Source organism: Dermochelys coriacea, chromosome 9 (assembly GCF_009764565.3).
Source record: "Dermochelys coriacea isolate rDerCor1 chromosome 9, rDerCor1.pri.v4, whole genome shotgun sequence".
Classification (NCBI taxonomy): Eukaryota; Metazoa; Chordata; order Testudines; family Dermochelyidae; genus Dermochelys; species Dermochelys coriacea.
This window is the reverse complement of record NC_050076.1, coordinates 92,391,900-92,405,216: the sequence shown is the minus strand read 5'-3', so window position 1 is coordinate 92,405,216 and position 13,317 is coordinate 92,391,900. Positions and strand designations below refer to the sequence as shown.

The following is a 13,317-nucleotide window of genomic DNA, read 5'->3' as shown; positions in this document are numbered from 1 at the left end:
AATAGTAATTCTACAACATTGCTCACCTTCAGGTGAGCTTTGACTAACAGTAGGAATTCCGCCCCCATGTAATTTTCTATCATTTATTTAATTATTACCATTAGCTTTTGCACAAGTGTCAAATGTGTAACCTTTTAATAAGTTGTTTTCCTACTCATGTTTGCTACTGTTCAAAATGCTTTGAGATCCGCAGATGACAGTTGCTATAGAATGTAGTATTATTATTATTTCAGTACGTAAATTACACCTTGCAGCAGTAGTTTCATTTCAGATACAAAAATCTCATTAGAGATTAACAAATTTATTAGAGCATAAGCTTTCGTGAGCTACAGCTCACTTCATCGGAATGCATCCGATGAAGTGAGCTGTAGCTCACGAAAGCTTATGCTCTAATAAATTTGTTAGTCTCTAAGGTGCCACAAGTACTCCTTTTCTTTTTGCGAATACAGACTAACACGGCTGCTACTCTGAAAAAAATCTCATTGTGTCAAACCAATACTTAGACTTTATACAGTACTTTAAATCTTCATTACACTTTACAATCAGGCTCTAATATTCAACTAATCTTCACAAAGCCCTTGTGAGGTATAAAATATACAGATGAAGAAAGAGAGGTGGAGATGTTGAGTGGCTCCGTGGCTCTCACTTTCTATGCTGCATGGCTGATATCATGTAATATATGGTCATTTATTCAAAAATCAATCATTTAGTCCAAAACAGATTCTTTTCTAAATTTTGCTTTGGAGAACAAAGTTAGAGTTTGTTTTAGTTGTTACAAACTCAGATTCTTGTTTTTGAACAAATCAGTAGGTTGAAAGCCTAGGTAGGAGTAAAACAAGGAAATGGATTTATTGATCTCTTCTGTGTGATTTAGTCACTTGGGGCCCAGATTTTCAAAAGAGCTCAGCTCCTGGCAGCTCTTATAGAGACATTTACATCCTGATTTTCAAAAGAACTCAGTGCTTAATGCATTGAACTCCTTTGAAAATCTGGACATTTATCCAGGTGGTTTCTTGGGAGCTGATTTCTCTTGAAAATCTGGGCCCAGCTACAAGTGCTGAACCCTTCTTAAGATTCCATCCTCAGGTCCCCTGCAATCAGCTCCATGCAGACACACACTGTGGGTGAAATCCTGCCATCACTGTAGTCACTTGCAACTTGCAAGACTCTCATTGTCTTCAGTGGGGCCAGAATTTCACTGTGTCTGTACAAAGCTCCACTGCCTTTTGTAAGGCTCTGTGCAGGATGAGGGCCTATGTTTGCATTATTTTTAACCTTACCTTTCTCTCCCTTTTTCTTCCTAGTCCTGTCCAGGTGGTCTTTCAGCATGATGCGCACTTGCCGTTCATTCTGCATGTCTCGGATAAAGGAATGTTTAAGCAAAGTTTCAGTGGATGGACGATGCAAGTAATTTTTAACTAGGCAACTTTCAACAAAATTAAGAAATTTCTTGGACCTGCCGGGAAAAAAAACAACAACCAAAATCAGAGGAAAATAAAATTCCGCTTAAATTTACATAGCACATTTTACCCTGCAGGATCCCAAGACACTGTATTTGCAAAATTTGCTTTGGCCAGCACTAAAGCACAGCCTCCTCTGGGGTGAAATACAGCAGGAGTTTTATCAGTATATCACATCACTACATGAAAGTTTAGGACACAGAGCAAGGAAGAATTCTAGGACAAATTCTGCTCACTGTGACATTACGTTGAATTTAAACCAATGTAACCAAGGGCAGAATTTCACCTCCTGTGCCCAGTTGAAATAGTAGGGGAAATTTAATTGGTAGTAATTACCTAAATTGGATTTTTTACTATAATAATAAGACTATCACCACTACACTTACAAAAAGTCCATAATGACCATACATGGCAAAGACCACAATTTTATGTCTCATCTGAAAGACAAACACAATTCTCCCTAAATTCATGCTAGGGAATGTGTTCATTCCTGATGTATCTGGATACAGTGCCACCTTCTGGCCTACCAACACTACTGCCTGCAGCACATTGGGTTTTCCTTGGAGGTCTCCTGATAAATACTGAACAAAGCAACCTCACGTAAGCCATGTCTACATTGGAATTTCATCCACCAGTGCAAGTTCCTAGTGTAGGCACAGTTTACACCAAGGCAGTGCAATTTGTACTGGGGCAGCGTAGCAGGGTTTCAAATTGGGGTAATCTGCCCCAGTGCAGATCATGCTTCACAAACAGGAATTGTGTTTATACTTGGAACTCACATCAGTAGCAGAAAGAAAAGGAGGACTTGTGACACCTTAGAGACTAACAAATTTATTTGAGCGTAAGCTTTCGTGAGCTACAGCTCACTTCATCGGATGCATTCAGTATCCGATGAAGTGAGCTGTAGCTCACAAAAGCTTATGCTCAAATAAATTTGTTAGTCTCTAAGGTGCCACAAGTCCTCCTTTTCTTTTTGCGGATACAGACTAACACGGCTGCTACTCTGAAACCTATCAGCAGCAGAGGGGATTATAACAGTAGCAGAAATACCAGCATAGACAAGATCTCATTTGTAAGAGTTGATAAGATCACAGTATCTGAGCTTCAGGCATCAAAAACCCACAGAAGCCTGAGGCTGCTAAAATATATTTTAAAAATATCTTTACCATTTTCTGGATTTCAGTTTTGGGGGAGGGTTTCGTGGAATGAGAAAGAGAGCTCTCATGGGATGCATATCACACAGGGCTGCAAAGGAAAACACAAGCTATTAAAAAGTACACTAAAGCAGTGCCGGGTTTCCCCTGTCCTTTGATCTCTTTGACATACCGAGGGTGATGTGGGGGCATGGAATAGCTCTTTCTGATATGAGAAGTAGCAGCCCTTTAAAATTCCTCCTGTTCTAAAGAATGGACGACGGGTCCTTCATAGGAGTTCAATGCTATTCAGTGGAATTCACTGCCCCGAGGAGGAAAAGCTTTGCAGCACAGAAGAGCTCTGAGTGGGCCGGATTGCACATTGCTATAGCTGAGATGCAAGGATTCAGTAAAAGGAAGGACTCCATTGAAATGATCAATGCAGCCCTTCAGACTTTTAAGGCTCTATATCTCTGTTCAAAATAAAGGCTAAAGAATGCTTGACTGGATTATAAAACAAGAACATTTTCATAGCAATGAAAGGACATTTACACCTACATGTGAAAGTCAAACTCTGGATCAAAATGTTGATCTATTTTAATATGCCTGGTTTACAGCTGAGATAAACAATAAGCTCGATGTTAACAAAACTCCTCGTTCTAAAGCACGTGGCATAAGGGAAAAAGAAGGAATAGAAAAACCTGGAATGGGAACTGGTACGTTGCTCCACTGGAGCTGGACATATGGCGAAGAACATGTTTTGGCTACACTGTATTTAAGGACTCTGTGCCCACTTATTAGACCAATCAGTGTTTTCTAAACAGATTCCATCACTGTGTTTGATACACTGTTTTTTTTCTATCTACACCCACTCCTGGTTTTGTTGTAGAAAGTCAACGCTGAAAACAACACTAAAAAGTAAATACTGTCCTGACCCAGAAAGTCCACCCCCTACATTTCACTGACCATTCCCAACGTGTCACGTTTGCTGGGTGTGGAGTAGAAATGTTGATGGACGGTTGCCCCTCCAAAATGCTACTGCAGGCTGAATGACATGGATGGGGACTATCAGGCCTGATAATCTCAGTGACCTGGGTGTAAATCAGAAGTAACTCTATGGCTACATCTGCTCTACAAGTTGGAGGTGCGATTCCCCTGCTCGTGGACACTTACTCACGCTCGCTCTTGCAGAGCCAGGGAGAACATAAATAGCAGGGGATGGGCAGCAGCAGCAGCATGGCTTAGCCATGCCAAGTACAAACCAGCCAGTAGCGGGTGGGTACATAGCTGGCATGACTAAGCCATACCTCAGCTGCCGCTAACCATGCTACTGCAGCTGCACTGCTATTGACACTCCCGCTAGCTTGAGGAGAGCTAATGTGTGTATGGATACATGAGTGGGGGAAAGACAACCCTAGCTCGTAATGTAGATGTAGCCTATTAAAGGCAATGGAACCACACTAGTGCGGAACAGGTGAGCGAGAAGAATCAGGCTCCATTGTCTCATTGTTTCCTGGTGTTCTGACATCTGTTTGTCTGTATCCACCTATTGTCTCTTGTCTCATACTTGGATCGGAAGATCTTTGGGGCAGGGACTGTTGTGTGTTTGTACAGCACCTAACACAACGGAGTCTGGTCTACACCTGGGTGCTACCTCGGTGTACCTTCTAGGTGCTATCTCAATAGAAATAATAAATACACTATTGCATCATCCCTAAAATTTGCCTACTAGCATTAGCCAGTGTGAAAATACAATAAATAAATACAACTGAAATATGGTGTGAAGCAAGAATGTTTGTTACATAAAAAAATATCCTCTAAGACTTGTGCCTCAAAACTAAGCTCTAGCTAGCCTGGAGCATGATTGGTGAAAATGCTTTAGAACTCAATTTGTCCTGACTTGTATCTTGACTGGTTGATAAACACATCCCAGATGCCCTCTAGCATGGGCCAGGTCCTAGGCTATAAATAGGATCCCCTCCAGCAGGTTCAGGATTACCAAACACCCCTATTGTGTCTTCACACCATTATGCTGCGGAACATCCCACATGCCTTGTGCTCTTAGGCACAAACCTACCCTATTGCACAAGGATAATAGGCTGCCGCAATGCTAGATAACCAGGACCCTGTATCTAAATTACATTCTGCACTTGTATCTTATATCAGGAGTATCTGACTTTGATAGATAATACTGAAAAGAAAAAGAAAAAGAAAATTTAAGGCCAGAAGCATGTTGACAGAATTGTGGTGCCATGTGGCTGTAGGAGAGTGTCTGGAGGAGCAAGAAAATTGCAGGAGAGGGGAGATGACAGAAGCAAATCAGGACTGTGACTGAAGTGTGGCTGAAGTATTTTTGCTGTTCTGTGTGGGGAGGGGTCTCACTCCACAGATCTCCAAAATTGCTTTGAGGGGGGAATTGATGTAATCATTGTGAAACTCAGGAGTGAGCAATGCATTAATTCAGACCAATTTTCTTTCTCTAGGGGGCCCCATTCTCCATTACGCTGCACCTCGTACAGCCACTTACAACAGTGCAAAGCGGGAGTGAAACGCTCCCATTCAGATTTGATCGTGTTTCGCCTCAGTAGCATTTTCACTCTGCATGACTGCATGGGGTGCAGCGCAGTGGAGAACTGGTTTCCTTGATGGGAAGGCCAAAGAGGTAGATTAGCCCACTGACATATTGTGAAGGTGAATAGCTCTTTCTTGACACTGTTCCAATCTCCTGGAGGAATAATCCATCTGGAATTACAGGGTGAAGATTCGTGCCACAACAGGAAGGGGGATCATTTTCAAGGGATGCTTTTCTCTGGAGAAGCCCCAGAACTGAAACTGTCCCACATTTACACTGAAGCTTTAATCGCTCTTGCTCATCTATATCCACATATAATGATCAATGAAGTGACACTACTAACCTCAGCTCTAGAAGACAACACATGGCTTCCCTATCTTCTCAAAGGCAGGCAAGGAGTGAAGAAACAGAAGGAGAGAATCAAAAGAAAAAAGAGTGAGCAAAGGAGCACAGATAGGAAAAGAGTCAAATAACGAATTATTTGAAAAGAGGCAGTCAGAGCTGAACACGCCCTAGACAAGCATGAGATAAACTAACCTAGCAGGACAGAACGTGTCCATGAAATTTAGGCTAACTATTTAACAAAGAACTATATCCAATCACTTACGAGGAGCTCCTTCTGCCATTTCTATAGCTGTGATTCCCAGAGACCACAAGTCACTCTGTAGGAAAAGAAACCGTGAATAATATAACTTGTAGTATGTAGGGTTAAAAAAACCATAACGCTTGCCTAGAGTTCCATGGAAGGGTCTTTTCTTGTGAGCGACATCCATTCTGCTCCCGCCCGTTCCCAGCTGAGCCTGTTGGAAATGTGCTAATGGCCAGCTTTCCATTTCCCAAGCAACTTGGAACAGCTGATTCATCATTGAAATAGCCAGCCCTGAAATAGACCTTTCATCTTTAAAACAAAAGTTCCAGAATATAGAAAGGCCCATTTGAAGCCATGGCCCAGATTCTCTCCTCTGTTACAGAGGAGGTGTACAGATGAGACCCCACTGCTTTCCTACACTGGTTGAAGGGAGATGGCAGTCAGGCCCATGGAAAGTATTTCAATCCATGGACAAGTTACTAGCCAGTGGGAAAAAAGCAGAACTATGTATTCAGATTTATATAGATATATTAACTTAGTTCAGTTAGGTCAGACTGGAGTCTCCTCTATGAATATTATATGGCATCAGAAACCCAAATGGCCAGATTCTGATCACAAAGGTGTAAATCAGGAGTAATACTATTGACTTTAAGAATGTAACCAGGCTTCCACTTGCTTAGTGGTGTGCAACACTTCTCTCTTTTTGTGGACATATGCACCTAGGCAGATATATTTATCCAAATAAACTTATGGGAGATCTCTATGATTATTATGTAAAAGAAAAGGGATACCCTGAAATCTCATAGCACTTTTTGTTACTCAGAAAATCAGACAAAATACTGGCAGATGGCAAATCCTTGGAGACTTGACACAAAAGTCCTTAATAAACAGCTACTTATGTCTGACCTGGCCCTAAGATGACACCTTCACAATGTATACAGTGCCAAGCCAACCCACAGCGCTTTACAAGGCTGGAAACAGCTTGCATTGCAGTCTGTGGTCCTGATCCTGAGGAGGACCCTGGATTTCAGTGGGAGCTGGAGAGGGTTTAGGATCAGGTTGTGTCATTTAACTAATGACTGAAAGCAAGAAAAGGGAGGTCTTTCAGAAAAAGTGATAAACAAATGGGCCACCCACTGTACTACAGTTAGACTCTGATGATGATGGGACATGCACGCAAGCTTCAGATAACCTTGGACTGATGCTTAGGGGTGTACGGAGAAACCAGGCTAGTGAGATAAGAAGAACTGCATTTTTTGGAGGGATTTTTTTTATTTTTTAAAAGCAGGACCCATGAGAAGTCATGGGCACAGCAGAACAGCTTCCTGCTTTTCACTCAGCATATCAGCAATGTTTATAAATACTTGCCCCAGTCCAGGCTTCTGAATAACAACACTGTCTCTGAATCAGCACTTTGGAAACCCCCGGCTGATCAGCTTTGGACTATAGTCTGTGGAATCTGACTGGAGCTACAGCAATGTGGGCATAAGTTATTCAACACAGGGAAACCACACAAACTGGGGATACCCTTCAGTCATCACTAGAAAATGCGCTAAATAGGAATAAAACTGGGGGTACAGATGGGAGCTAACGGATAAACTTCTTGAGTCTTTGGCATAAGGTTTATAAAGTATGAACAAAAGGCAAAGAATAGTCTTTGTACCTGATTTTCTCTTATGTTAAGATGCCTTTAAATGGGTGAAAGACCATTTTTCAACAGTGGCAAAGCAGTATAAATCAGAATCATGCCCTTTGACTCAGTAGAAAATAGAGGTAATAATATGAGCTCTGAATATGCCACAGCTGGAATAACAGATGTAATTTTGATGATCCTTGTGTTACAAAGTTGTTATAAGGACAAGATACACAAAAGAAGGCAACCAACCCAACACAAGGACTTGGAGAGAGCAGTCATTCAGAAAGCATTCTTTGGAAATTGTCCTATGTGGTATGTGCAGATATGTAAATGATGACAGTGGTGCAAGCAATTCAACCAGAGGCTGACAAACAGTATCATGTGCCTCTTTAGAGCCAAATCAGCATATTATAATAGTAAGGGGGACAGCCAGAGAATTTTTTGATAGCCATTATATGGTATCCAAATTGCAGTGTGTCCAGACGGCCTCGGAAGAGTAACACATACTCTCTCTCTTTGGGGTCAGTGAGGAGGATATTTGGTTCATGGTTGTACAGTGCCATGAATGAGTTGAGAGAGTGTCTCACCAAGAAAACAGTCCGGATATAGTCATAAGGACAAGACACATATAGTCGTATAGACTTTTTCCTCCTGAGAGCATGACTGTGGTGAATGGTTAGTGATCTTTTCTGGATCTTTTTTGTTGTTCTAAGCTAATAATTATACATGTGATATTATTGTAAAATTACCCCGAGGACTGTGCAATAAGCATAAGGGAAAATAATTGTCTATCACAGAGGAAAGAAGCTGTGTTAACGACACACTGCTCCTAAACCACCCTTTTCAGGCCTTTTCACCCTAGCTATCTCCAGATATTGGGTCTTGTTTTCAGAGAATAAGCGATACTTTCGTACGTTTCATTCTAAACATATTTGTATTTCATTTTGTATGTTAACGGTTCACAAAGTTTCAATATGAATTTATTTTCTCTTTTTTTTTTGGTCACAAACCACATATTAAAAATACAGCTCTTTGCATTACTGTGGTTTTAAGGGAGGGCGACGCCTTTTTTCAATTCTTTCGGTTAACTACTTGAAAAGATGTCAATAGCAAAAACTTGTTTACTTTACTATTGATTCTAAATTCCTAACAACACTCACTCTGTAATCGTATGTTGAGTCTTGGTTCTCCTCGCAAGCTATGACCTCGGGCGCCATCCAATAGGGAGTTCCGATGAATGTATTTCTTCTCCCAATCGTCCTATCCAGTTGAGCGCTTACCCCAAAATCCACTGCAGAGTTAAGCAAGCGTAAAGTAATGAGCCAAGTGCTGAAGTCATAGGACAAAATGTTTGATACGTTATTACCTCTGCTTGGAAAGCAAACTCTAAGGTTGCAATGCACAGCAGGTTTGAGCTCTTATAATACAGAGTTTCCAGTGGAGCCTAGCTATTTATACCAGACAGTCCAAAAGGAAAATTTAAAATTAACATGATCCATGCTAAGCTTGGCAGAATGGCTACTGTAGGGATGTACTCCTATGATAAATAAAAATACCTAACTTACAAAGTGCTTTTCATTGGTCTCAAAGTGCTTTATAATAGGATACTATGGAATATATAATATATACTTGGATTAAGCACTACTTTGGGGTATGGGTAAAGATTTTCAAATGATATTTTAATCTAAAACGAAAACCTACAAATAAGTGTTCGGGTGTGACTGGGAGATTTCTAGTATTACGGCTGGTGGTTAACGTTGGATAGGGTCAACACATTAGCGAGGAAATGGATTGCTTTGTTCTGAATGGTTTCTCAGACCTTTTTTTTGTTGCACTCCTATCTCAGAATATGTTGGAGAAGTGCACTATTTTATCCATCTGTGACGTGCATTAAGAGGAATAAATTGTGCTGTGCAGATGGGCAGTGGCATCACAACCTGATTTTTTAGCTGTATTGTCAAACATCATTGCTCAGATGATAAATAGGACCAACATTCAGTAACTATGTGTTTGTACTCATTAAAAAAAAACACCTCTGCACAATATCTGATCAACTGGGAAAAGGATATAAATAAAGTTGAGTGTTACTCAGAAAGTAGCTACAGTAGTATCCAATTAGTGTAAGCGGCAGAGAAAAAAGAGATTAGGCAGGGTACAACCCTATTACACCCATGGCACCAATGAGCAGATTTTCATGCTTGACTCCAACGAGGCAAATTATTTGCATGCCACTTCTGGTATATCTATTGATAAACAGACCTCATAAAACCATACAGCAACATGAAATTATTGTAGCACTAAATTGTGTAAGCTTATCTAATAATGGGTGGGTGTCTATTCATCAAAGAGTTCTGTATTTTGAATGTGAAATGTTAGTCTTTTATATAAAGCCCATTAACAAGGTTGAATGATATTGGATCTCTGAAGTCTGAGTTTTCCAGCTTCTTGGTTTTTAGACATGCCCTAGCTAAATTTCTCTGGAAATATTTTAGTTTTACTTTGGTACTTTATAGAAATGTTTCATTACTGTCTGCTCAAATAAAATATGGAGCACTCGCTTTATTTTTTTAATAGGCGAAAGACATCCCTTATGCTGTTAGCAGCAAAACAAGGCAGCAAACAAAACAAAAACAAAACAAAAAAAGGCCTTGCTAATTTCAAGAAGTACAGCAGGAGCATTTGCAAAATGGAAAAAAAAAAGACTCTGGGTGAAATCCTGCCTCCACTGAAGTCAGTGGCAAAACTCCCGCTAACTTCAGTGGAGCTAGGATTTCACCACATAGATCAGATCTCCACCAGGAGTCAGAGCTATGCTGATTTACATTTACTGAGGATCTCACCCAGTATCTACACAGAATAATTTTTATTTTATTTTTGAACTTCTGAAACAATGAAACAGACAGAACAAAAGAAAAATCCTACATGAGAAAAGCACCGTTCTTGATACACTCTCTTTAAAAATTGCCTGATATTCCCTGTGATGGCCTTTCAAAAAAACAAACTCCTAACTGTCCACATTTGCTTTTGAGCTATTGACATTGTTGGCTTTCACAGAGCTAAAAATTGTCAATAGTCTGCACACCGCGACATACCACTTGGAAGAGGAAATGAGAGGGCTCTCAAATACTCTTGGGTGGAAACTCTTGGTACATAACTACCTTTTCATGGTGACTTTTACACAGGGCGAAGTGTATGTCAGAGCCTCAGCACTGACTATGAGTTTCATTAAAATCTAATAACCCACTTCTAGAAGAAAAACGGCATAGTGGAATTTATTGCTCAAAACTGATTTTTCTAAACTGTTTTGGCCAAAGAAGAGCTCTGTGTAAGCTCAAAAGCTTGTCTCTCTCACCAAGAGAAGCTGGTCCAGTAGCAGATAGGCAGAAAGGACAGGACTAGGATACTTTTCTACATTCTGAATTTAGTACTTATGCGTAATGTAGTGTTGCTGTGGGCTATTAAACAGGTTCTAAGTGTGACTCTATTGGGATGGTTGATTTCAGATGAGGAGAGCAATTCCCATGCACAAAACCTATAAAGACCTTTGGGATCCTTCTGTATGAAAGGCACCATATAAATGTAAGTCTTTACAACTATATTTAATATATTTTTCACTCTTGAGTTATTAGATATCCTTTTCATGTTAACATGGAAACCTCAGCATATCTTTCACTCACAGGTTTCTAGAAAAATTGAGAGAAACTTACCTAGTTTTACTTCTGCATTTTCTGTTAAGAGAACGTTCTGTCCTTTAATATCTCGGTGGATAACGTGATTAATATGAAGATGTGCCAAACCCTGCAAGAAAACCACATGGTTCTAGCTTTTTTCTATCAGTTTCATCACTTTGGAATTTTTGTCCCATGAAGTTCTTTTGCTTTCTTCTGGCTATATTAATGGAGAAAAGGGACTAAAATTTACCAATCTAAAATTCTTTAACTGTGATTGGCAGCAACACATTCATTGACACCATTTTAGCAATAAGAGAAGAAAGTAACAATGGGTTTGATTTTCTTCTCACCCCCACAAGTCTGACAGCAGGAGACCATCTCTGATGACAAGTAAGAGGAGAAAGAGGCCCCAAAATTGCATACTGCAATTTCAGAATCAGAGGGATGCCCATTTACAGTATTTGTTAAAGGCACACTAAAGAGGAAACTGGGGTGTGAACAGCAAAGTGTTTGCATAGCACGCAGAGAACAAAAGACTGGTCGCAGAGAACAAAAGACTGGTCACAATGGATTAAATCCTGTACTGAGCCAGATTCCCGCAGACTTCAGTGACTGGTGATCACATCTCCATTCGAGACTATTTTAGTTTCAAAACATTCGTTAAAGTAGGCTAGAAATAATGGAATATATTGAACTGATGCAGACGAGAAGCAAAAAGTCCACCAAAAATGTTTGCCCTCTCTAATATGAGTGACTAGAAACACAAACAGCGTCTGACAAAATCCAAAGTTCTACCACAATTTCCTCGCCCCACATATCGACAGGTCACTCGCCACACATGCTCTTCGTCAGTTTTCATAGGGAGATGGGTATAGTCATTCCCTTTTGTCCTAGACTAATGTGTATTTATTATCTTAAGTTGCAGTACTTAAATTAAAAGGGGGCTTGTAAAGCCAAATTTTCTAAAGGGGATACAATGGCTGTGCAAGTAAAACAGCATACGTGTCCACAAAAATTAATCTGCCTTTGCACTTGAACAGTGAGAAACTGCATACGTGCCTGTCTCACCATCAGTTACCCATTTACCATGGACAGATGGGAGGTTTTTACGCCTCCATGGAAAATGTGGCCTTTCATGTCCCCACATGGAGGCAGAATGCAGACTGTGGTGGACCATGGTAATGACAGCAAGCTGAGGTCCCTGACAACAAAATTTCCAAGTGATCAGGGTAGCTACCCCATTCGAGTAATTCCCAACAAGAGAACAGATGCCCCCAGTGACTCATGGGTTTGATATCTATTCAAATCTGCAGTCCAGTCCCAAATACAAGTGGGCCATCTGATGTTCTATCAAATAGACCACCCATCTCTTTCCCTACAAATAAAAGACTTTAGACCTTTGAAGCCTTAATGCATTATTTTAACATATGTCATTTGAATGGCAGTTTATCTTACTGTTATTTAAAAATGGGTAAAACTCCACGGTGATGATGATAGATCAATATCTCGCTAATGGGCTTGGATCTTTTCAGCCTGGCTTGCTATGTAACCCTTTTTACCAGGCTTCTATGTGTAGGCTTTCACAAAAAACAATTAGAAATTGGTTTGGTTTCTGTACTATCCCAGAGAAATAAGTAGCAAAGAATGAAGACTGGGCCCAGGAAGTAACTTGGGACATCCTCTTTTATTGACACTAAAGCATCCCTGGTGCCACATCTTATAGTTATTACAGGAAACTCTTCACATTGTCAAGTGACAACGCGCAAACTTTGTTAGCAAGACTCACCCTGAGAACCTCTCTGCAGATATACGCAATCCAGTCCTCCTTGAAACAGTTACCTTTTGTCTTCTTTACCAAATCTGTTACAGAGCCAGCTCCACAATATTCCATCACCAACTGTAGAGAGGCAAACACAGTATATACCACCTTATCACAGCCCCCCTTGAAACACACTGTGCAAGTTCTGGTCTGACACAGTTAGGTTTGACTATAAATGTGCGCAACCTCCAAGGACTGCAAGTGGAGTAAATTTTCATTTCATTTTGCTGCTGGAGTAAAACAATCCAGCAATGCCCCTCACTTATTACAGTTCTGTGGGCACCTCTTTCCTTACTAGAGCTGGCTATAAAATTGCAGGGCCGGGGAGAATTTTAAGAACATGCAGAAAATGTTTTCATTTCACATTTTTCAGAAGAACTGATTTTGAAACAATGATCACAAATATTTTTACCGAATGTTTTTGGTATTTATTTTTC

General features: G+C 40.4%; 1 protein-coding gene across 3 annotated transcripts in view; it reads right to left on the bottom strand.

The window, feature by feature from the left end:
* The window catches only part of NRK (Nik related kinase), a 128,885-nt gene that overhangs the window by 56,210 nt on the left and 59,358 nt on the right, over nt 1–13,317 (bottom strand). For all 3 annotated transcript variants that reach the window (XR_006274465.1, XM_038416767.2, XM_043492931.1), the window contains 6 exons: nt 12,848–12,958; nt 11,098–11,188; nt 8,551–8,681; nt 5,773–5,827; nt 2,627–2,705; nt 1,281–1,456 (listed from right to left, as the gene is read on the bottom strand). Coding sequence is in view for 2 of the 3 variants with exons in the window: in XM_038416767.2 (XP_038272695.1) it covers nt 1,281–1,456; nt 2,627–2,705; nt 5,773–5,827; nt 8,551–8,681; nt 11,098–11,188; nt 12,848–12,958 (643 nt within the window). In the remaining variant the exon portion in view is untranslated. The remainder of the gene's footprint in view (nt 1–1,280; nt 1,457–2,626; nt 2,706–5,772; nt 5,828–8,550; nt 8,682–11,097; nt 11,189–12,847; nt 12,959–13,317) is intronic.